Consider the following 25,563-nt stretch of genomic DNA (forward strand, 5'->3'; position numbering starts at 1 on the left):
ATGGGAAGTGGCACCTCAACCCAACATCATTTTGCTTTCCAAAATGCAGAGAAAGGTATGTGTTTCCCACCACCCAAACTAGCTGTGTGTACCCCAAGGCCTACACTGCATATGGAGGGGCTTCTCAGGATAGGAGCAAGAAACCATCATATTCCTCCTCAGGCAACTCCTGAAAATTAGCTTCTCCTCCTTCTGATGTGACCACCAGAATGCTCAGCTGAATGTTGTAGGACTTGGTGAACTATATTTGACAGAATTAAAATTTACTAAGGAATCAGTGCTGTCCATTGGGGTTTATCCCAAACTACACACATACGAGTGAATGAAATAAGGTTGGGCAAAGAGGGGATGAAAGGGCATTCCAGGTAGAGGGTACAGCATGTACAAAGGCCATGAGGTAGGAAGAAGAGAGGCATATTCAAGAAACTGAATGGTCTGAAGTGAACAAGATGGAGGATGGCACAATATGAGGCTGCTGAGGTAGGCAGAGTCCAGATTACCCAGGGTCTTAAAGGATTTTAAATTATCCTAAAGGCATGAAGAACTATTAAAGAATTAAAAATAGGGAATTATATAATAAGATTTACAAATTTAAAAGATCTTCTGCTTCTGTGAAGAAAGAAGAACAGTTTAAAAGCTACTAAAGTCATCTAAGCAAGAGATGATGATACCTTGGTCCAGAGTTGGTGGCAGCAGAGATGGAGAGAAGAAGGTGAATTCCAACAATATTCAGAGGTGGAATTGACAGGATCCGACTGATTAGATGTATGGGGTGAGGGAGAAGGATGGATCAAGAAGAACCTCCAGGTTTCTGTCTAGCAAAACTGGTCAGAAGATAATGCCAATTACCGACATAAAGGTAGTGGAAGAGAATCAAGCGTGACTAGAGGGAAGGTGATGAGTTTACAGATGCTGGGTTTGAGATGCCCATGAGACATGCAGGTGGAAGTGCTGGGTAGACAGCTGCATATTCACATCTGGACTTGGGAGGAGAGGTTGGGCTGGAGATACATACATTTGGAAGGCACCAGAGTGTGGGTGGTGGTTGGGGTCACTGAAGTAGCCTAGAGGGAGGAGAGACAGATCAGAGGCCAGGGCCTAGGCCAGAGCCATGAGGCACTCCAGGGCTTGAGCATAAGGAGAGGAGTCAGCACAGGAGGCTGAGGAGAGGCTGCCAGACATGTGGGAGGAAGCAAGGAGCTGGAGATGTAGGAGGAAACGAGGGAAATAGTGGCAGCACCTTGTTTATTTGGGCCTGTGCATCTCTGTCAGCACGTGGCTTCCTTGCTTTCTAGTTTGGCAGCGTGTCCCAGGCTCATCTTGCACATTTTTGGCCGCAGACCAGGAGGAGCTATTTCCCCAGGGTGTGGGTGTTTATTGCTACCAGATTGGTCATTATTTTTATACCTTTTCAGTGAACAGATCCAGAAAATGTGTGTTAGTTAAAGAAAAAAAGTCATCACCAATTTATATTTAGGGTCACAATATTTTTACTTAACAACCTTGATATTTTATTTATATCTCTTTTCTCTTTATTAAAAATCTTTTTTCCCAGTGACCTTAAAATAGTATCCTTTACGTTATCTTACCATATATAAATAATAGTTTCATGATAATAATAACATACTATTATAAACAATATGATTACTGAAAACTCTTTAAGATTTCTTTGCAGTTCTGTTTGTCCTCAGATATATCCGCTGGGGATGTGCAAAGTACTGAATTTTCAAGTCATTTGAAGTAACTCGTTTCCATGTGGTTATGCCACCAACTTATACAACATTAGATTCATTTGTTTAACTTTTGCTTTTGATTTTTAGAGATTGATTTTTCTTCATTTTGATTTAAATTCGTTTTATAATTTTGTAAAACATTTATACAATTCCTGTTCCAGTTATCTGTTGCAGTGTAACCACCTATCCCTGAAATTGGCTTAAGACAACCATTTCATTCTGCTCATGATTTTATGGGTCAGGCCTTTGCAAAGGACCCAGCTGGGTGGTTTGTCTACAACCCTCAGGGCAGCTGGGGCTGGAGGTTCTGCTTCTGAGACAGCTCGTCACTCAGTATCTGGTGCCTTGGTGTCCCTCGGCCTCTTTCCTCACATGGTTGCCTTGTTCTTAACAGCCAGGTGTACTTACAACTTGCACTCCAGGATTTAGTCTACACAAGGCTTGAGCCAGGGGAGCCCAAGCATGTTGTATCATGCTGTTAAGGGAGAATAGGGTAGAGGATCTCAAACTATGCTGCATCTCAGAGTGGCCATCTCAGTTATAGGTAACCCAGGCCCCAGACAGAGGATGGGAGGCAAAAAAAAGAGGGAGAAAGAGAGGCATTGCCTGCCCTCCCTGCTGTACAGAGCAGAAGCATGACAGAGGATGTAAGGATGTCTAATTGGCAGCAATTGCCTTAAAATGCTTGAGGCAAGGTGTTAGCAAACAACATTTTCAGGGGAGATTGGTGGCCATGATATTCCTCAGTGTTGGTTAAACTTCAGTGCAAGTAAAAAGCATGCTTGGAGTTGTCACACCTGCAGGTTCCTGGGTTCCCTGTAGAGATTCTGATGCTATGGGTCTAGGGTGAGGTCCGGATGTCTGTGTGTTTCCCAGAAGTTCCTAAGGAGCCTGTAGTGCTTACTCTGGACATTTCATGCACTGTCCTGATCATGGATTTACAGAATTCAATTGGGAGAGCTTCAACCACATCACTTATTATTTAGTAAGTGCCTTTAAGAAATAAATATGACCTTTTTCTCAAAGGAACATTCAATTTTGCTTAAATTCATCATAGGTTCTCTTTTCCTACTCTACAATCGTCTTTCCTCTTAGAGAAATCAGTGAGAATTTTATTAGCTCTCTAATGCAAGCTAAATATATTAAACCAATCTGTCTACTGTTCACAAGGTTGACCTGAGTGAAGCTGCAGGGTTTCCTTTTTAATCCGGCTTTATCCACAAATACCCCATTCATGACTGGCGGCACGTTCAGGCCCAGGAACTTAAGAAGAATCTAGTTATTTATGCGGACAGCTGTCCTCTTCTCTGGTAGCAGTACCTGACCACAGGTCCTAAAGCTCCTGTGAAGAAGTAAACCCACCCATGCCATCCTGTGGTACCCGCTCACCTAGAGTGGGTCCTGGCAAAAGGAAAAGCCCAAAGGCTGGATTTGATAGCGCAGTCATGGAAGTATTGTGATGAGGCTACCACTTAAAGTCCATGGGGATATCACGAATGTGGGGGCCCAGCAGGAAGTTATCATCACCTGACATTATAGTAGTAGTTTGTGTGTTTGTCTATTGTTTGTTTTCCCCAGTCATCATCTGGTTCATCCCTCTTTCCAGATGAGGACATTGAGGCCCAGGAAGGCGACTTGCCTGACCACATTGTGGTCAAGGCAGCTCAAGGCCTAGAACCCAGCTCTCCTGACACAGTCTATTGTTATACGGTCACGCGTCGCTTTTAAAGATAGAGATATGTTCTGAGAAACGCATCATTAGGTGATTTTGTCCTTGTGTGAACATCATAAAGTGTACTTACACAAACCCAGATGGCAGAACCTCCTACACACCTAGGCTATATGGTACTAGTCTGATGGGACCACCATCATATATGCAAACCCTCATTGACTGAAACTTTGTTATGCAGCGCATGACTGTTCTCCCTGCCACGCCCCTGCCTTAAGCCACTGTCCAAGGGGGCTGCATCCTTGCAGTCCCTCCAGGTTACATCTTCTTCTCAGAATCCTGGCAGTCAACCTTTGCATCTCTACACATATAGATGTTTTCATCAATAAGTGGGAATTCCAATAAACCTCCAGTGATATCAGTATAACCACCAGATCAGAATGGGAGTGGGATGGGGGACGGAAATGAGGAAAAGAGCACCTCGGCCAGCAGTAATGCAAATCCTTCCTGTGGGCAGTCCTTTCCCCACCATTTTATCCCATGTTGCAGGTGGAGAGGCACCCCCACCTCTCCACAGGCCAAGGGAGTCCCAGCTCACAGGCTTGCTTCACCATCTGTGTCACAGCCTTCAAGGCAGCGGCCCTGATCCAGAGATGGTACCGGCGCTACATGGCACGCCTGGAGATGAGGCGGCGGTGCACCTGGAGCATCTTCCAGTCCATAGAGTATGCTGGGCAGCAAGACCAGGTCAAGGTACGGTGGGCTGTGGGGTGGAGCCACCTCCAGCTCTGCCTTCCAGCTTCTGGGCAGCAAGGCCCAGGTGCCCACAAGGTACAGCTGATCTGGACCACCCCTGGTTTCTCTTTTCACTCATCTCTAAAGCCAAGTCTTGGGTTCTTCTGCAGCTCCACGATTTCTTCAGCTACCTTATGGATCACTTCACCCCCAGCAGTCACAATGAGAGTGAGTATGAACTGCCACGTAGCACATCCTCCTGTCTCAGGGTCATAGATGTCTGGGTGAGGTGGAAGAGCCACAGGGCGTGAAAACAGGAATCCGGTGACAGCCAGGGAGTGAGTGAGGAGGCTGACAAATACATGGCAGAGCGGAATTTTATCCTGGTTCTCCTGGAAGCACGCCTGGAGACAAGAATTTGAGCGCAAGGAATTTATTAGTTAAATACAGGAAACACTGTAGGGCAGGGAAGGGTGGGGAGAGGGCTAGGGATTCAGGAGAGGGAGGGCAGCCAACAAAGGGTGGGCTACTAAGCCAATAACTCAATGAGCCTGGGAAATAGTGCAAAATGCACACCTGGGAATGATCCCACCCGGCGGTAGAGGGAACTGGAGTCTTCATGTGTCAGCCCCTAGAGTCATTGGTCGAAGCCTGCGGGGAGGGCCCGTGAGCAGGGTTGTCAATTCCACAGCATCTCTGGCCTGCGGCAGGCCCTCTGCGGACTGACCAGGAAGAAAGCCCTCAGGCTGAGAGCGCAGGCAGGCAGTTGGCAGTCGCTGAAGGGCACTGGAAGACGGAGGCATCTGCTGCTCTCACTAAGCACAGCAGAAATGCCCGTGGACTTTTCTTCCACTGTGGCTTTTCCCTTCCTCTGGCTTACAAAGCTAGGCCCCTAAATTCTATGCTTTCTAAGTTAATCTTCTAAAATAAAAGTAAAATGGAATGGATGTAAAAACATAACCTTTTCCTCCTGCTCATCCTCATCTGTCGTCACTTCCCTTTCCTGTCTCCTCTCTGGGGTTGGAGCTGATGCCAGACTGGCCAGGTCCCACCTGAAGCACAGTCCAGGGAGAGAATTCCGGGTGGCCCGTGGACTGCAGGTGGGATGTGAGCCGCCCACCCTTTCTGTCCTGACTAGGGGACTTCCTGAGCCGCATGTTCACTGAGGAGAGACTCCCCCAGGACTCCGAGATGGAGGGGTTCAGGGACTATGACTGCATAGAGGTGCCGGACAGTTACACGGGGCCACGCCTCTCATTCCCGCTGCTTCCTGACCATGCAACTGCCCTGCTGGAAGCCTTCAGACTGAAACAGGTACGCTCACCCATGGAGCCTGGGTCTCCCGGAACGTGTCGGGGGAGAGCAGACTCCTCAGAGCAGGCATGGCCCCAGATTTAAGGTCTTCATGTCATGAGTCCACTAGAGAGAGTCCACACCCCATTTCCTTAGCCAGGACCTTGTGGTCAATCAGCCAGTTTTTATGCTTTGAAAATTTCCCCTCCTAATCATGTCGTCTCTCTTTGTTCATCCATCCCGCAGATAATTATTGAGCAGCGCTCTGTGCGGGCATTGTTCTGGACACTGGGGATATAGTAGTGAACGAGATAGATACAGACCCTGCCCTCAAGGGGCTGACAGTCTAGGCAAGAGACAGACAGTAAATAAGTAAATGTTGTAGTTTATTTGAAGGTGATGAGAGCTGAGGAAAAGAATGAGCTAAGTTCTAGGTGGGAGAGATGGCAGTTTTACACAGTGGTCTGTGAAGGGCTCACTGAACAGGTGATTTCCGAGCAAAGGTGGAGGGTGGTGAGGGAATGCACCGTGTGGACATCTGGGGAGAGCATTCCAGGCAGAGGGAACAAATGGAAAGGACCTTGCCTGGATGGCTCAGGGAGCTCTGGAAGGCCGTTATGGCTGGAGAGGAGGGAGCCTGGGGAAGAGCATTAGGAGATGGAGGCAGAGAGGGAGTGGGGTGGATTTTTATTCTTCTGAAAGAGATGGGAGATATTCAACATTGAGCACAGGAATGTTATAAAATAATCTTGCTTGCTTTTTAAAATAATCATTCTGGTTGCTGAACAGAGAGTAAGGAGCAAGGGCAGAAGCAGGGAGACCATCCAGAGACTACTGCAATAGTCCAGGCAAAAGATGATAGTGGCTTGAAACCCTGGTGGTAGAGGCAGAAGTGGCAAGAAGTGGTCAGATGCCAATCTTTCCCCTCTTTCAATGAAGATAATTCACTGCAGGAGGAGTTTAGATGATGTTCCCAGTAATGTCAGCATCACTCAGTACCATCAACATGCATGCACTTATTCATCCTTCACTGAGACAATGGTGTGTTTCTCCCAGGCCAAAGGCAAGGAAGGCTTTCATAGAGTAGCTAGGAAAGAGAAAATTAGTCTGATATTTAGGGGATGATGAAAAGCAGAAACAAGGGCAGAAGATGGGTAAAAAAGAAAGGATCTGTGCCCAGGGTCCCAGGGGCAGTTTACTGGGGTCACTTTTGGGGTCTTGGGTGATTGGGGTCGTTAGCAGTAAAGATGAGGCCCATCTTCCCGCACGAACATCAGTGTTGCTTTGTTCGCTCCCTCCTCTTCCTCCTAGTAGCAGCTCCACGCTCGCTATGTCTTGAATCTTTTGCATGAAACCAGGAAATATCTGGTGCAACTGCCAAACATCAACCGGGTCTCCACCTGTTACAGCGAGGAGATCACCGTGTGTGGTAAGAGCCAGTCAGAAGCGGCCTTACATGCTAGACACAAAGAAAACTCGGCCTGTGATAGGGGAGGAGAAAAGGCGGGGCTGGGCGGAGACAGTAGGGCAACGCGGCAGGCCAAGTTCATCTCTTCACACTGACAGGATCTACATATTCGCTCCACATTCGCTTAAAGTTAAAGTCGAGGTGGGGCAGTGAAGAACTGTGGGGCAAGAGGGCCCAGCCTCTGCTTTCTTTTCCCAAGCAATTCATGTCTGACCCCAAACCCATGCCCTCCATTCAGAACAAAATCCTTACAAATGGCCAGACCCTCCCTTATTAGAAGACATTTAATGTTACTTGAGCAGGCCCCAATTCCTAGTGAATTATTCCTTCTGTCCACATGTATCCTTCTCCCAGAAAGAAATCCTGTTAATGATGATTTTTTTCCCATCTCATTATGTTTTCAGTGATATTTAAATATCCCTTCTAGACTGACATCGCACCCTTAACTTAGGGGAGGCAGGGATTGTAAACTGGCAATTCCAGGGCTGCATGCAGCCAGCAGATGGTCTCATCTGCCCTGAAATGTCCTTAACTTTTAAAATTAGTTTCCAACATTTGAAAGTCAGAGGATTTTGTATTAAAATCCAGATTGCCAACTTCTCTTGAAAAAATCTCCTAACATTGGCCTGTAAGGCCTCAGTTCTCATCTGAGTTTGCAACCTTGCACTATTCTCTTCCATCTTTGCTTCAGTAAAAATAGAAGTCATTTGCTATTTATGATAATTGTGCAGGAAAAATATTGTGCTTCTTTCAATATTAACTATCCCTGCAACAAGAGAAATTAATATTTATCCCTATGTTACATATGGAAAAATAAGTCACCCTAAGTTTCTTTACATACTCAGATTTTTCAGGGTATTTTCCTTTTATAGTAAAATGAGAAACAACGGTAAGGACCAATTGAGACTGATACTCTTTTTCTGTCTTTGTTAGGAGATTTACATGGCCAGTTGGATGACTTAATATTTATATTTTATAAGGTATGAATGTTCCAATTAAGTTCTTGTTCTGAGGCTTAATTTAGATGTTCAAGTAGAGTATCTATTAAATAAATGCTTAAACGTTGCTTGGATTTTAAAAATATTATTTTTAAATAATATCTGCTACTATGTAGCAAGTACATAATATAAAAGCCAGCATTGCATTATACTCTAGTACATTTCTGTAAATTGTTTTCAAAAGTCTTAGGTTAATAAAGAGAAGGAACCATTATTTAGCAATTGATTTTCTTTTTTCCAAATAAAATAATAGTTTATTATCAAAGCAACGGAAAGTTATTTTCATGCTCATTTTTGGTTATAAAATGTAGAGCATATACAACATATAAGAATATTCTATTAATGTAGTACTGCTTTATATGTACACTGCACTTCCCAAAGCATTTTCCCATGTATTGTCACATTTAATCTCGAGGAATCCATGGCAGCTATTGTTATTATTGGTAGTTAAAGACAGTGTGGCCAGAACTTAAAACTGGCCTTTGGATCACAAGTTCAGTGCCCTTTGTGCATGCCACATGGCAACGCTTTGGCTTTGTATAACACATTCATTTTGATGAGCATGTCATAACCTCAGCCTGGCTGGAAAGGAAATATAAGACCAATGGAAAATATTTCCATCTTTTACTGACATTTCACTTTTGGAGGAGAGCCAGAAAGCACAGAATTGGTGTTAGATCTGATGTGACTGTCAAATGCACATTGGTTTGACCTAATTTCCTGTTCTCTCCCTTCGGTGCCTCTTCTTGGACTTGCCTCCTTGTTGGGAAGAATGGCCTCCCGTCACCAGAGCGGGCCTACGTGTTCAATGGTGACTTTGTGGATCGAGGCAAGGATTCATTAGAGATCCTGATGGTTCTTTTTGCCTTCATGTTGGTTTACCCAAAAGAGTTCCATCTTAACCGAGGCAACCATGAGGACCATATGGTGAACTTACGGTACAAACCAAAACATGCATGGGGCTTTGATGTTTACTTGTTGCAATTGTAGAAAGTTATTTTGTCAGAGCTTCTTATTTGTTAGATGCCTTTTTAAAGTAGCTTTCCAATTTTATAAAGTAGAATACACAATATATAACATTTAAAAAGGTTTTTAAAAAATTTACACATGGGGCTGGCCCCATGGCTGAGTGGTTGAGTTCGCGTGCTCCGCTTCAATGGCCCAGGGTTTCGCTGGTTCGAATCCTGGGCGCGGACATGGCACCGCTCATCAGGCCATGCTGAGGTGGCATCCCACATAGCACAACTAGAAGGACCCACAACTAAAAATACACAAGTATGTACCAAGGGGCTTTGAGGAGAAAAAGGAAAAATAAAATCTTTAAAAAAAAATTTACACATTATCCTGCTATCTAATAAAACCATTAAATTTTTTTTCATATATCCATACTGGATTTTTTTTGTTGAGGGAGATTGGCCGTAAGCTAACATCTGTGCCAAGCTTTCCTCTATTTCGCATGTGAGTCGCTGCCACAGCATGGCTTAATGAGCTGTGTGTAGGACTGCACCCAGGATCTAAATCTGCGTGCGACCCTGGGTTGCTGAAGCAGAGTGCGCTGAAGTTAACCACTATGCCACTGGGCCGGCCCCTCTGTACTCTTTATCATATAAACAATAAAGTTTCACTATAGAAAAAGAAAGAAATGCAAATTAATAAAGGAAGAAAATTAAAATATCCCATAATTTCTCTACCCAGAGATAATGTTATAATTATAAACATTTTAGTGATTATTCTACAGTCTCATTTTTATAAAAAAGCAATTATGCTATAACTATTGTCACTAAATTTAATATCTTTTTTGCTTCTAAATCTAGTTATGGCTTCACCAAGGAAGTGATGCATAAATATAAGGTGGGCTGCCTTTATAAGCAAAAATTTCTCTTAATTCAGATAAGTTGAGTGTATCATTTGAAACTTAGTATCTTGTTAATATCACTTTTTAGACACATGGCAAGAAAATACTAAAAGTACTGCAAGATGTTTTCTGTTGGCTTCCGCTGGCCACTCTGGTTGATGAGAAAGTCCTGATTCTTCACGGTGGAGTGTCAGACAAGACTGACCTGGAGCTTTTGTCTAAACTAGACAGGCACAAGGTACTGACTGAGTAATGAGACAGTGCAAATTTCACCATCATGCCCAGTTTCACTGCCAACATAAAATAAATGTCATCTTGCATGCTGATTGCAGTTGACTAAAAAGGGCTGTTAAGTAAAGCCATTAAACCAGTAATAGGAGAAGGATTGAGAATCCATAGCTGGGCTCAGGGAGCGAGTATGCTGTGATCAGTTAGTGATGTTGCCATAGACATGATAGTGGGGAGTGGCAGTTAGTGCTGTCTACCTGCCATTCCTGATATAGATAATTCTCAGTACCCCTCAATCACTGTCACCTGAAGAGACTCTATTTCCCAGATAATTCAGATCATCTTCAATTAAAGACAACAAATGTGCATTGAGTGCCTACTTCATGCAGGGAGGATGCTATTGGCAGATGCAAAGATGAAGATCAATTTCAATTAAACTCAACAACTTAGTTTTAAGTGCTTGTGCAAGGAAAGTGCTAGGAGAGATACTAAGATAACCAGAGATGGTGGCTGCCCTAAAGGAATTTACAATAGCCAGCAGGAAGAGGTGGAGTGGGAGAGACAGAATGTATTATACTCCAATATTAATAAGTCTCTATTTTCCATGTCATTTTGGAATAGAAATCTAGAAAGCAAAGACTCTATTTTCTTTTAATCATAGACTCTTACACTTGAACGGTGTATGATGGTGTCTATACTCCAATTATCCGTCACACACAGGAACCCCTACTACAACATCCTTGACAACATTTGCTGAGCAGTTCCAAAGACAGGGACCTCATTACCACACAAACCAGTCTACTTTGGGCAACTCTAATTGATATAAAAGCCTATGTTATATGAGACATAAATGAAACAGCATGGCTTCAGAATCAGACAGACCTGGGTTTGAATCTTGCAACATGCAGTTCTTGGCTGGTATGGCAGCTTTGTTTTGCTAGGGTGTCCAGGGACCAAGGCTTCTTATGTCTTGTTACCCTGCCATCCTTGGGGCGTCATTCCCATGTCCTCAACTGCGTAGCCCAACACGCCTTGCCACCACCTCTGTATTCCAAGCATTAGGATAGAGGCAGGAAGGGAAGAAAAATATTCCTGCCCGTTAAAGACACAGTGAAGAATTTGCATACATCTCTTCTGCTCTCATCCAGTTGTTCAGAATATAGTTACATTACTACAACTCACTGGAAGGAAGGATGGAAATGCAGTCTTCTTTCTGGTTGGCCAAGTGCCCAGCACAAAAGTTGGGGTTTCCATTCCTATGACAGAGACGGGAAGACAGATTTGGGGGAATGGTAGTCTCTGCCACACAGATTTTGGAGTGTGGAAGTATGTCCTTTTTTCCCTGAGTAGGTGTGGTGAGCGGTTAACTCATGGCCTATGAAGTCAGATAGAAATGGATAAAAATTCTGGTTCTGCTACTTATAGTTATGTGACATTGAACAAATTAGTTAACTTATTGTAACCTCAGTTTCTACATCTATAAAATAAGGATATGAATAACTATATCATAGATGTTTTGAGGATTAAATGAAAGTATATGTGCATGTGCCTTACAAAATTTGCACTCAATAAGTGGAAATAGCATTAACTACATTTGGCTGAAGTGGCAGAAAACTTCAAATAAGAATGGCTTAATGCTTACTTCTTTGTTGTATAAATAAAAGCTGGAAACAAGCAGTCCAGGGCTGGTACAGAAACGCCACAAAGTCATTAGGGACCCAGGTTCCTGCTCTCTTGTTGCTCCACCATATTGCATCATGGCCCAAAATGGCTACTTTATCTCCAGCCATCATGACCACATTCTAGTTAGCATAAATTAGAGAGCAGAAGAAAGGCAGTTTTCCTTCCTTTACAGACATTAGGTTGTACACAAAATTTCTGTTCAAACTTTGTCATATGTGAACACAGCTGAAAAGCAGGGTGGAAAGTGTAATCTTCATTCCAGGTGGTAGCTGTAAGAATCTATGTTTTTCTTACTAAGGAAGAAGAATAGACAGATGTTGGGGTAGCAAGACTCTGCCTTAGTCTGCCCCTGTGGCTCCCCAAATTTCCATGCACACCCTCCTTCCCGTACAACCATGCTCATCCCCACCCCAATGGAGTTTACACTCAAGCCTCATTCAAGGATTGCATCCAGTTCAAAGTCCAAGGTTTCTGGATTCAAGGCCTAGCTGTCAGGTCTGGCTAAGGCTCCTTATGATCTGGTGACTAAAAGACAAGTTATGTGTCCCTGCACACCCCGAGACCCAGTGTTGGAAGGGAAGAAGGATCACTCCTGAGCGGAGGCAGAGGAGGGAGAGCGGCAGCATTTTCAACAGCTCCCTCCAAAAATCCTCGTTATAAAACCCCCTGTACTTCTCCACACTCTCACTCCTTTCATGTTCTTGATGGAGAGGGAGGGGACCCAGGGACCTAAAACCAGCTCTTAGTGTTTCCTCTGTCAGTGCCACATGTCTGTCACTTGATTTTTTTTCACCTCAAACATTCGGTTCCGCCGTATCAATGTCTGGAGGTAGAGACTGCAAGTCATCACAGAGCAGACTCTCTCATGGGAAGAGTCACGTTGAATTACTCAAATGTAGGAGAAGTAGAAACTTTGGAAAGAATGCTGAAGAGCAGTTTATTTTCTGTAGCTTAGCAAAGGCTAACTTCCCAACAGCTGGTTTGCAAAGCTCTGGGGAAGGGTGACGTAGCCATTTGCCCAGTCCAGGGACCGCTTGGGAGGGAAACACAGAGGAGCGAGGGCTCTGGAATCCGGCCTGGCGCAGTTTTAGTATCTCGTGCCTCAGTTTTCGTATCCATGCTATAAATGGGGGTGCATTCTCACCGGAGAATGAGGGCTAATCAATTAATTCTTGTGAAGTGCCCAGAATAGCACCTATTTGGAAGGACCTCAATACGTATTAACACTAATAGTCTCCTTAAGGATCAAAGTTAGGGATGCGTCTTGGAGCAGATGACATCCTTAAAAGAAAGTTCCCTGAGGCTGGAAAGGGCTGGAACTGATGGTCTAGCCCTGCCTGTGAGCTGGCCCGGAGGAGAGAAGGAGCTGGTTAGGACTCCCTTCACATTTTGTGCCCTTTCCTGCTCTATGCCCAGGTCCGGAACCACCTGGGAAGTCAGCGGTGCTTGTCCAAAGTTAGAGTAAACGTCTGTTCTATTCTGTTCCATCTGGATTCCTCTTCAAACATCATTCAGGCCCTGCTGACCCTCTCTGAGTGTCTTTCTTTGTTCTTGTCCTAAAGCCAGTCCACAAGGGACATGGCTTTCCTGAAGGTCCTTGTGTCTATTTGCAGAAAGTTCTCGTTCTTTGGTTATGCGGTTGCACAGAGTTCCCTTTGTGAACTGGACACTTTTATCATTGTTATCCTTGTGGACATCACATCTCTGTTTTCACTGTGGCACTCAGGCATGCCAGGAATGCCTGCTCTCTCTTTTTGCTCGACGCCACAGCTCTGCTCTGTGACCTGACCCCTCTCTTGCCTGTGATCAGAATTTTTTCTGCTTGTGTCTATGTTCTTAGCCTGGTCCTACCACAATGACCCTGAGTCAGTGAGAGGGACCATACTCAGTCCTTTTGGCAAAGAAGTGTATCTTCCTGATTAAGTCCAGGCTGAAAAGAGATGCTCCTTCTCCTCTCCGCCCTTCCTCAACAGGGAAGATAACAGGTAAGATCGCACTGCCTGCAAAACACCATTCAGGGCTGCCTCTCCCCCAGCAAGCGTCAAGTTTTTCCTATTCCAGTACTTCTCAACCACAGGGTGCATTTCTTCTCCTTTGCTTTAGCATCTGTGGAACAACAGAAAAGTCAATGAAGGCTCCCTTTCCTGAGAGAGAAGTGCCCTTTCCCATCTTGGCCTAAAATCACCAGGCTCCAAGAGGTGACAACGACCTAGCTCAGTATTTCTCAAATTACCTGTGGTGAAGGACGAGGTGTCATAAATTTCCATATTGTCACAGACCAACATTTTTGTAAAGTACAAGATTATGAATTACTAGAAAAATGAAATACAAACAAAGAATGCAAGCCCACGGGTCACGTGCTTGAATGTCATAGCAATATCCAATTGCTATCCAGGTCTCTAAAGGCTTACTGTCACGTTCTGTGCTTGTCTTGTGGTGGGCCAGGAGCAAACTGTTCACAGACCAGCCCTTGTCTGTGGACCCCTGTGTGAGAAGCACTGACCTGGATGCCAAAATGCGACTCAGAAAGGACCCCCAGTTTCATCCTAGCATCTGTGTCTTTTCTGGACATTTTCAGATTGTTTCCGCCATGAGGTGCAAAACGAGAAAGGAGAATGAGAAGCAGGCAGAGAAGGGAAAAGCCAACCAGACTGGCTCTGCAGGGAGACCCTCCCCGTGGTTTCTCCCCCAAAGCCACTCTCTCCCGTCTTCGCCCCTTCGCCTTGGCTCCCACAAGGCCCACAAAGACAGCCGCTCCTCCAGTGTCCCCTGCAGCATCCCCCCGAACCCCCAGGAGCTCTCCCGGCAGGTGCGGCGCTCTGTGGACCTGGAGCTGGAGCGGTGCCGGCAGCAAGCAGGCTTCCCAGTGATCAAGGAGAAAAAGGAGGAACCCCTGCTCTTCTCATCAGAAGCAGACTCAGAAGCTGGGGAGCTGCTGCAGCCCACTCAGGAGGAGTGGCGGCAGGTGGGTTGTGGCCAGGTGCGGCTCCCTAGAATGTGCCACCATCAGGAGGGACCAAGAATTTTAGAAAAACACATCAAATCTCCTCCTTCTATATAAATTCAGGGTATTTTTTTTTGGACCCCTTTCTCTCTCTCCCTGGGGTTAGAGCTCCCCAGAAAGATATTAGTATTTGCCTAATGACGTAAATTTTAGAGTTGTATAAAGGATGGGAAGATATAGCAGGTAGGCTCTATTGCCTGAATAAATTGATTTAGTGACCTGGCATCATTGGGGTAAGACGGTAAGGCACTATTTATGGGATGCTATTATATGTTTTGTTTTTTGTTTGTTTTAATGCTTCGAAAAGATGGCTGCTGTAACTCAAGGCCGAAAGGGCTACGTCCAGCAGCTTCTGTCCCCCTCTGTTATCAGGCAACTAAAGGCTTTCCCAGAATCTCCAGAACTGTGTCACATGGCCCACCTAGCTGCAAGGGAGACTGGGAAAGCAAGTATTTAGCCAGGCACATTGCCACCTCCAACATGGAGTCAGAGTTCTGTTCACAGGGAAGAAGCAGGAGACTGGGTACCCAGTAGGGACCCACAGCACGTGCCAAATGGAGGGCACACTTCATGGGGGCAAAGCTGTGGCAGGGGGACCCCTTAAATGACGGTTGTAATCCGACTGGGAGATGATTATGGTGATCTTGTATAGTAGTGTTAATAGAACTACGTGAACTTGTTGGTATTCGACCATTTTGACCTGTAAAAATGGCAATTTCTTATGGTTCATCCAATAAAGAAAAGGAATTCAGAATTATTTAAGTGCTAAAATTAGCAGAACTTGCTGATTGATTGGATGGTGGGTGGAGAGGCAGACGCGGGTTTGCAGCTGACTCTGAGGCTGGAAACCTCAGAGAGGTAGACGGGGAGCTCCGGTTCCATTCTCCGAGTTATCCATCTGGGCTTCAACATCAGCTTAGACTTGACAGTTTAAAACGCAAGTCTCTCCTTTTACAAAACATGACTCGATAATAATGTGCTGATATTTACAAATCAAATTCATTTTTTGCCTTAAAAGTACATTTAGAAAGTATTAGGTGTCAACAACCAAAAAACACCCACTTTTTTCAGATGAGTTGTGTAAGACTGGCAGTCAGTGTTTTCCTGAGTAGTAACAGTAGAGTAAAATGTTAATTGCTAGAAAAATTGTTCAGCTTCTCTGAAAATTCTTCAAAAATTTCTGAAATTACTTTAAGAAATAGAATGCCTGATTGCACTTTCCCAGGACCACATCTGGGGCTTGTGAATCTGCATGAGAGACTATCTTTGGCCTTCTCTTTGGGCAAATGTCCAGGAGCACTGGCACTGACTGCAGAGAACTGGCTGTGATCAAAGCTTCTACCAGAGCAGCTCCCTTTTTTTTTCATGAGGAAGATTGGCTCTGAGCTAACATCTGTTGCTGATCTTCCTCTTTTTGCTTGAGGAAGATTGGCCCTAAGCTAACATCCATGTCAATCTTCCTCCATTTTGTATGTGGGATGCCTGCCACAGCATGGCTTGAAGAGTGATGTGTAGGTCCAGGCCCAGGATCTGAAGCAGCGAACCCAGGGCCGCCAAAGCAGAGAGTGCAAACTTAATCTCTACACCACTGGGCCAGCCCCTTTTTATCTGTTTTATATATTGAGCTTTCATGTAAGATTTATTTTCAAGAAAGCGGATATATCCTTGTCAAACAATATGCACTTACACGTGCTCATTTTGTGAGTAAAAAAATTCTGGAACCTCAGGATATAAAATATAATAATATAAATTATATATTTTATATATATAATTTATATAAATACAAATGTATGTCAAATATTGATTGTATGGAAATTTATTCACTTGTTTTTATTCAAATATTTTAGTCTTTTTCCTCTTCTGCTCCTCCTCCTCCTCATCTTCCTCTTCTTTCCATAGGAATGACTCTGACTGAATATCTGTCTAGTTTTTAGGAAAGAAACCATCTCTTGGTCTCTCCAGGTTGTAGATATATTGTGGAGTGATCCCATGGCCCAGGAGGGCTGCAAGGCCAACACTGTTCGAGGAGGAGGCTGTTATTTTGGGCCTAATGTGACAGAACAGTTGCTACAGAAATACAACCTGCAGTTCCTGATCCGCTCACACGAGTGCAAACCCGAGGGCTATGAATTCTGCCACAGCCGCAAGGTGGGTGGACTGTCCGCGGTAGCACAGAGTGGTCTGTCTTGCTCCTCCAGGCCTGGATGGGCTAAGGCGCTCGGCTTCTCATGGTCCACTGTGCCTTGGATTTGCTGTCCACTTGCTCATAGCAACTGGGTCCTTTATAGTCATTAATCCTTGACTTTTATAGCCTCTTTAAAACTCAAAATTTGATCGAGGCCACAGCTCACCAATACCCTGAGAGGAGAGTGAGGGGCAGATATGGTCCCATGTCATGGATGGAAATATGGTCTAGTGTTTTCTCAGCCACATCTCTAGTCTTTAAGTCACATTACTTGCTGTCACATGTCACAAACAACACTACAGGGTAACAAGATTTCTGCACTGTGCCCCAGGCAGGGATTCAGGACCGTTTGTCTTCCCAGGAGCATAATTAATGTCCAGACTAATCTTTGGGCATCTCCAAATCCTACAATGTTTGCCTAGCTTAATGCCACTAGGGTGAGAGTAGTCCCAGGAACACTAACTCTACAGGAGAGTAATAGATTTCCAGGCAAAAAAAAGATCGAGACCAACTAATGTGAGAATGTTTTGTTAAACAGTTATACAAGTTTCCTTATTGTAGGACTTCTGAGAACCTTTAACTTCCTACATTCATTATAAATTGCCAAGGTAAGCTGCAGTGTCTAGCGTTTCCCAACGTGTTGACAAGGGAAGCTTTTTTCACAGAGCATCTCAGGAGGTACAACGCTCTGTAGGAAACTGCTTTGAGAGCTCACACCAGCTTTAATAACTGATGTGCCCGCGAGTTATAATGGTCATCCCAGTTTATTAGACCTAGCTTGCCTCTAGGTTGAAGCAAATCAAGTGTTTTCTATGACCCCTGCTATTTTTACTTGGGATAAAAATGTGAAGAAAGGGGCTGACCCCGTGGCCGAGTGGTTAAGTGCGCGCGCTCCGCTGCAGGCGGCCCAGTGTTTCGTTGGTTCGAATCCTGGGCGCGGACATGGCACTGCTCATCAAACCACGCTGAGGCAGCATCCCACATGCCGCAACTAGAAGGACCCACAACGAAGAATATACAACTATGTACTGCGGGGCTTTGGGGAGAAAAAGGGAAAAAATAAAATCTTTAAAAAAAAAAAAATGTGAAGAAAACCTGTGGTGGATATCCTATCAGAATTCAAGTTTTTACAACTTGAGTCACAACTCCTGCCCTACTAGCATCAGTAACTTTTAAAAAACATCCGTAGGTGAGGTCAAGGAGGAATAGCAGCCACTGAAATCGGGTGGGGCCCTATAAGATTGAGGGTGAAGAGTTCATCAGTGAACCTGAAGGCTTGTCTCTCTCTTCTGTTTTGATTTAGGTGTTAACCATCTTCTCTGCCTCCAACTATTATGAAGTTGGCAGTAACCGAGGGGCCTATGTCAAACTGGGGCCGGCCCTGACCCCACACATTGTGCAGTATCAAGCTAACAAGGCAACCCACATGCTAACCATGAGACAAAGGCAAGATTTTTCAATGAACGATTTTCCAAAAAATGGAATTATTGTATTTATAGAACCTTTGAAGTGTGAAATGTCATGACGTTTACCCAAATTCTAAGTGAGAATTCAGAATTTAGCTACGTCAGCAGTGAGCTCTAGAATATACATTATAGCAGGGGTCTCTTCCTTCCCCTCCACTCTAAAATCTCTACCTACTCATCATTAATGAAAACAACTAATTTGTTTCCTGCAGGAATTATTCTCAGTGGGTGTGTTTTCAGTAAAGTCTATATATGAGGCCACTAAGTCTTTTCAGGGTCACTCTTCTGTTTTCTCTCATCCTTACAGGGTTTATGTTACCCCATACACCACAGCGGAAGGTTCTTTCACTTTCTGGGGATTTGGCAGAGGGATTTCAGTGGGCACATTGGTTAACAATGCCCCTTTCTTCCTGGGAAGGAAGCGTATAATAATAAAATGGCTTCTGTTGAGACAATTCTGACCTTAGCTGAGAGCTTACTACACACTAAGTGTTGTTACAAAAAATTTATCTATAGTGTCTCACAATGAACTTATGAAATACATCGTGTTACTAATTTCAGTTTTATAGATGAGATCATTAGGAACAGAGTTAAATCAGCTGGCTCACGGTCACACAGCTAAGAAGTGATGAAGGTTGGCCTTGACATGGGCAGTCTTATTTCAGAGCTCACAGACTTAATGACTATGCGATACTGCCTCCTATCGAGAAGATGGCCCCAGGATATATAAGCTGCTCACAGATACAGTTGTAGTGCTATGAACAAGCTTATTTAATTATCAGATGAGCTAAATTAGAAATCAAAACGAAGTTAGTACAAATGCAGTGATTCTATGTGATTTAGGTGTTGTCACTACAAAAGGAGTCACTGTAGGGAATCCTATAAATAACATGTTTTAATAACGTAATTAAAGAGCACTCAGCGCTTGGGAATATTCATGGGTTGCATTAAAGCAAGAATAGCATCACCTAATTTACACAGAAGTCGCTCGTCCAACAACCTCAACTATCTGGAGCACAGTGGAGAACGAATAAGAGAGGAGTGTCTCCAACCAACCACAACTGACGTCTCAACATCTATAAACTCAGGATCACGTGTTTTTCTTAGAGGAACCTTCGTGCAGAACCCATTTAATTTTGGTTTAAATCCACATCTTCCAATAATAGTTTAGCCAGACTGGAGTCTACCTGTCAAGACTGATTCCTGGCCCCACCCCTTTTTAGCTATGTGACCTTGGGTTAGTTACTTACTCTGTTATGGGCATAATAGTCATACCCACCTCCGTGGGTGTTGGAGGGTTAATGAGATGATCCACGCAGAGCTCTGCATGTAGTAAGCGCTCAATATGTGCTGCTTGACGTTGGGACTGAGAGCCTTGCACACCCAGAGAGCTCCCAAGAGTGTCGCCAGACTGCATCCCTGTGTGATAACGATCAACGACTACAATTTACCAGTAAATAGTTTAAATGCTTTGCCGAACCAGTGGTTCTTAAAGTTTTTGGGGGGTCCCACACTTCTTTTAGCCTCTGATAAAACAATAAACTCCAGAAAAAGCATGTATAGTCACATACCTATGAAACTTGGGGTGAGTTTTAGGCAGTTCACACTATCTGAGGAGTCTAGGGTGCCCATGGAAGGACTGTTATGCTAAAAACCTTAAACTGCAAGGAATATTTTCATCAAATGTGATTAAAATGGTGGTGTTTTTGTTGTTGTTCTTCTTTTGCTTTTAGCCCTTGGCAAGATAGGTTATCTGGTCATTATTTATAGAATGGCTGGTTCCTCAATGAGACAGAACAAAGTACATATTTGCCTCCTATCTCTTTTTACATACTTGTTCATTCAACTACTGATATTTATCAAACGCTTACTTTGGGCCAAGTGCTGTGGCCAGCATTACTCTATTGATGCAATAAGAACGAGAAAACTAAATTAGTGTTATTTTGTTATATATAGATCTTGCCTTGTGACTGTTTAACATAATAGTAAATTACAAGGAAAGCATATGATTATGATAACAGATCCCATTTGTTGAGTGCTTTCTAAGTTCCAGGCTTTCTTCTAAGTGCTTTACATGACTTCACTTATTTAATCTTCACAACAATCCTATGAGGTAGGGACTGTTTTTATCCCTATTCTGCAGATGGGGAAATTGAGATACAGTGCAGTTAGATCACTTTATTGCACTCGTGGTCATTCTCTAGAATGTCTGCTCTAACCACTATCCTACACTGGGAAGGACAGCAGCGTTCCCCAAACAGATCCCATTTGTGCACAACAGGGAAAAGTCGGGAGCCAGTGGGGAGAGAGAAAAGACGGAGCTCTTCTGTCAAAAACTGAGCTCTTGGGAGGTTGAGACATTAAGAAAGAGGGAGGAGAAATGTAGTAAAAACCCATGACTATTTCTTCTCTACTAATTTTTTAAAACATTCCTTTTCGTCCCCTGTCCCAGGATTAGCAGAGTCGAGGAGTCAGCCCTGAGAGCTCTGCGGGGAAAGTTATTTGCTCATTCCTCAGATCTTCTCGGTGAATTTAAGAAGCATGATAAAGATAAAACTGGTAAGACTAATTAAGTAAAATATTCATAGAGGAAGGAAGCTAGCCGAAAAATCTCTGCCTCACAATAGTTAGCAAATAAATATTTGTTGAATGAATGAATGACCCAAAGACCTCTTTGATTACTTCTTCCATTTTATTCAACTTAACGTCCCAGTAATCTTTTCTAAACTTTTAAATTCCAAGCTTTTAACAGAATATGAACTTGGTAACTATAGATGGAGATGGTGAGAAGAAATGGAATCAAGGGAAGAATGACAAGGCCAGAACTAAGCAAAAAGCAACAGGTGGGGCAGGTTACAAGAGTATAGCCAAGATGAGCAAAAGACCATTGATTTGGCTTCTTGTTGTTGAGTGTGTGCTTATCTGTTCTGTGTTCTACTCTTCAAGCTAGAAATTTTGTCTTTTCTCAATTCAATGGAATGTCTAATGGACGTTGACTACATGTAGCTCTATTAAAAAATAGCAGTAACAGTCATAAAATCATAGTAACAATTTTTCATACACATCTAAACAACCAATGCTGTATATGTATAATGTTTCGTGATTTTTTAATGAGTCTTGTGTGATTTCCAATAGTATTGCCAGGTTTAGCAAATAAAAACACGATGCCTAATTAAATTTGAGTAGTAGACAGACAACAAATAATTTTTAAGTGTAAGTATGTCCCATGCAATAATTGGGACATGCTTATACTTCATGGTCTGTGTGAAATTCAAATTTAACTGGGTATCCTGTATTTTATCTGGCAACCCTATTTTCCAGCCAGCTCTACTGTGACCAAGGAAAATAGTGACAGTGCCCATTATTTCTATTGCCTACAGATGGTGAGAAGAATGTCAGGATAAGAAGGTATGCACTGTTGGGCAGGAAACTAGACTTACAGGTGGCAAGTCAACAAGTGAGCTCTTTCCTGTAGGTTTGATCGCCCTGAGTGACTGGGCAGCCGCCGTGGAGTCCGTGTTGCATCTGGGACTACCATGGCGGATGCTAAGGCCACAGCTGGTGAACAGCTCAACAGATAACATGCTGGAGTACAAGTCCTGGCTGGAGGACTTAGCCAAAGAACAACTGAGCCACGAGGTAATGGTGTGAAAATGGTGGGTGAGAGCAGATTGTGGACCATGAAGTCCCTTATGGAGAACTTTGAATCAGAAACAACCAAATATTGAGAACCCAAAAGGGAAGGGTGAGAGAAGGGAACAACTATTTGTTGAGTTTTTATGTGCCAGACTTTGTGTTAAGTGATTTAAATACGTTGTTTCAGTTTGTCCTCAAAACCACCCCAAGAGATAGGTATCATCAGCACCATTATACCCATGAGGACACTGCTCACAGAGGTTAAGCAGCCTCCCTGGAATCACAGAGCTTCTAAGTTATAGAACTGGGCTTCAAACCCAGGTCTGTCCGGCTTCATTGACACCAAGCTTCTTGCTCCATGTAAACAAGTATTTATTCAAGAAATATTTATTGAATGTATAACGTATGTGAAGCTTTGGGCTAAGTACTTTTTTTAAAAAACAGCTTTATTGCAATATAATTCACATACCATATAATTCACCCATTTAAAGTATACAATTCAATGGTTTTTAGCATATTCGCAGATATGTGCAACCATCGCTATGGTCAGTTTTAGAACGTTTTCATCACGGGCTAGATACTTCTTAAACCATTAGATTATTTGGTACGTTGAATGGGGTTGGGGGTGGAAAGATGGTAAACATCTTCAGGTTTTTTCAAGAGTGTCTTATCTTTGGGGTTGATTGTGTGTTAAGTATATATTAGAACAAGCCTAAATATAAGATATAGAAGCAAAGTGAGTTTTTTCTTGCAGAACATACAGTCAAGTTTGCTGGAAACACTGTATCGAAACCGATCCAACCTGGAGACCATTTTTAGGATCATAGACAGCGATCATTCAGGTAAAGGCGCTCGTTATCCTATAACTTTCGACACACAACAAGTATTTACCTCCCACCCTTTAGTCTCCTCCCTCATTACTTAGCTCGCTACTCAAGCACTTTAGGAGCAAAGTCAGTAATGGCAATGCTTATAACTGGCAGACACTAGAAGGACTGAAGCAAACCAGCAGTCTGTGTAGAAGAGGGATGGGCGGAGAAGAGTGAAGACAAGCTGAATGAGAACTTCCTCCAGGAAGAAGAGTTGTTAGTAGATGTGATATTCTGTATGGGTCTATCAGAGATAGATACAAAGTAACGAAGAATGCCTAGGACAGAAAGGCGCTTTCAGTTTCCCTCCCGAAGTATCTTTAAAAAATCCTGTTATTTTGAAATAATTATAGAGTCACAAGAAGTTACAAAAAAATTGCAGAAAGGTCTATATACCCTCAACCTGTTCCCCCAAAGGTCCAAAGGCCTTTTTCAATGTTACTACTGTTTTATTTTCTTGAGGTATAATTCACATACCATATAGTTTACTCATTTAAAATGTTCATTCCGTTCATGGGTTTTAGTATATTCACAAGGTTGTGTAACCATCATCACTATCTAATTTTAGAACACTTTCATCACCTTAAAAAGAAACCCATACCCGTTAGCAGTCACTCCCCAGTCCCTGTCCCTTCTCCACGAGCTCCTGGCAACCATTAATCTGCTTTCTGTCTCTGTGGATTTGCCGATTCTGGACATTTCATATAAATGGAATCATACAATCTATGGCCTTTGATATCTGGCTTCTTTCACTTAGCAGAATGTTCTCAAGGTTCATCCTAGTTGTAGCAAGTATCAGTTCTTTGTTCCTTGTTATAGTGGATAACATTCCTTTGTGTGGTTGTACCACATTTGTTTATCCATTCATTAGTTCATAGACATATGGATTGTTTCCACTTTTTGACTATTATGAATAATGCTGGGGCCAGCCCTGTGGCCGAGAGGTTAAGTGCGTGCACCCCAATTCGGTGGCCCAGGGTTTCGCTGGTTCAGATCCTGGGTGTGGACCTGGCCCCCCTAATCAAGCCGTGTTGGGGTGGCGTCCCACACAGCACAGACAGAAGGACCTACAACTAGAGTATACAACTATATACTGGGAGGCTTTCGGGAGAAGAAAGAAAAAAGAAGATTGACAAGAGATGTTAGCTCAGGTGCCAATCTTTAAAAAAAAAAAAGAATAATGCTGCTATGAACATTCACATACAACTTTTTGTGTGAACACATGTTTTCAGTTCTCTTGGATGTATTTGTAGGAGTGCAACTGCTGGATCATATGGTAAAACTATGTTTAACTTTTGAGGAACAGCCAAACTGTGCCTATACCATTTTACATTCCTATCAACAGTGTATGAGGGTTCCAATTTCTCCACATCCTCACCGAAACTTGTTTATTTTCCGTTTTTTTTTTTTTTTTACAGCCATCCTTCTGGTTATGAAGTATCTCATCATGGTTTTGATTTGCATTTCCTTAATAACTAATGATGTTAAGAATCTTTTCATGTGCTTATTAGAAATTTTTATATCTTCTTTGGAGAAATGTCTATCCAAACCCTTTGCCCATCTTTTAATTGGGTTGTCTTTTTACTGTTGAGTTGTAAGTGTTCTTTATATATTCTGGATACTAGACCATTATCAGATTTATGTTTTGCAAATATTTTCTCTGATTTTATGGATTGTCTTTTCACTTTCTTGGTAGTGTCCTTAGATGCACAAAAGTTTTTAATTAAAAAAATTCCATTTTATCTTTTTTCTTTTGTTGTTTGTGCTTTTGGTGTCGTAGCTAAAAAAAGTTATGTAATCCAAGACCACAAAAATTTATACCTGTAGACACAGACTTCTGAGAGTTTTATAGTTCTAGCTCTTACAGTTAGGTCTCTGATCCGTGTTGAACTAATTTTTGTTTATAGTGCAAGGGAGGGGTCTAGTCATTGTTCTGCATGGGGCTATCCAGTCGTCCCCTACCATCTGTTGAAAACACTATTCTTTTCCCATTGAATGGTCTTGGAACCCTTGTAAAAATCAATTCACTGTACATGTATAGGTCCAAAGGCTTCTTATAAGCAGAATATGTTAGTGTATGTTTGGGATGATTTAATGCAGGATTTCTCAGCAGTGGCACTATTGACATTTTGGCCTGAATAATTCTTTGTTTTGGGGTCCATCCTATGCATTATAGGACATTTAGCAACATCCTTGGCTTTTACCTAATAGATGCCAGTAACACCCCTCCCCCACCCCAGTCATGACAATCAAAAAACGTCTCCAGCCATTGCTAAATGTCCCCTAGAGGGAGAGGAACAAAATTGCTCCCAGTTGGAAACCACTAGTGATCCAGTGGTTTTGTGCCATTCCCTTGGGGACTTAAACTAGGTACTGGGCCTTGGGTGTCTGTCTGTGTAACAGCAGGGAGCGGGTGTCCTTGCAAGAATGTCAGAGGAAATGAACGTTGAAAACACTGACTCACTGAAATGACTTCCTCTCTCTGGTAAGGGTTCATTTCACTGGACGAGTTCAGACAGACTTGGAAACTGTTCAGCTCTCATATGAAGATTGACATCACGGATGACTGTATCTGTGACCTTGCTCGGAGCATTGACTTCAACAAGGATGGCCACATTGACATCAATGAGTTCCTGGAGGCCTTCCGCCTTGTGGAGCAATCCTGCTCAGAGGGCAATGCCTCAGAGTGCCCACAAGCCACAAATGCTAACAGTGGCTACAGCAGGCCAGATGCACACTAA

The 25,563-nt window shown here is 43.2% G+C and overlaps 1 protein-coding gene across 1 annotated transcript; it reads left to right on the forward strand.

The window, feature by feature from the left end:
• PPEF2 (protein phosphatase with EF-hand domain 2) lies at positions 1 to 25,563 on the forward strand. The gene is made up of 16 exons (XM_046657429.1): positions 1 to 55; positions 4,028 to 4,155; positions 4,308 to 4,365; positions 5,276 to 5,451; positions 6,745 to 6,859; positions 7,832 to 7,878; positions 8,668 to 8,834; positions 9,711 to 9,747; positions 9,840 to 9,989; positions 14,241 to 14,627; positions 16,629 to 16,814; positions 18,155 to 18,297; positions 20,770 to 20,876; positions 21,793 to 21,956; positions 22,708 to 22,795; positions 25,313 to 25,563. Exons 1-16 carry the CDS (start codon positions 1 to 3, stop codon positions 25,561 to 25,563), a joined length of 2,259 nt encoding a protein of 752 aa, XP_046513385.1.

This window comes from Equus quagga, chromosome 3 (genome assembly GCF_021613505.1).
Source record: "Equus quagga isolate Etosha38 chromosome 3, UCLA_HA_Equagga_1.0, whole genome shotgun sequence".
Classification (NCBI taxonomy): Eukaryota; Metazoa; Chordata; class Mammalia; order Perissodactyla; family Equidae; genus Equus; species Equus quagga.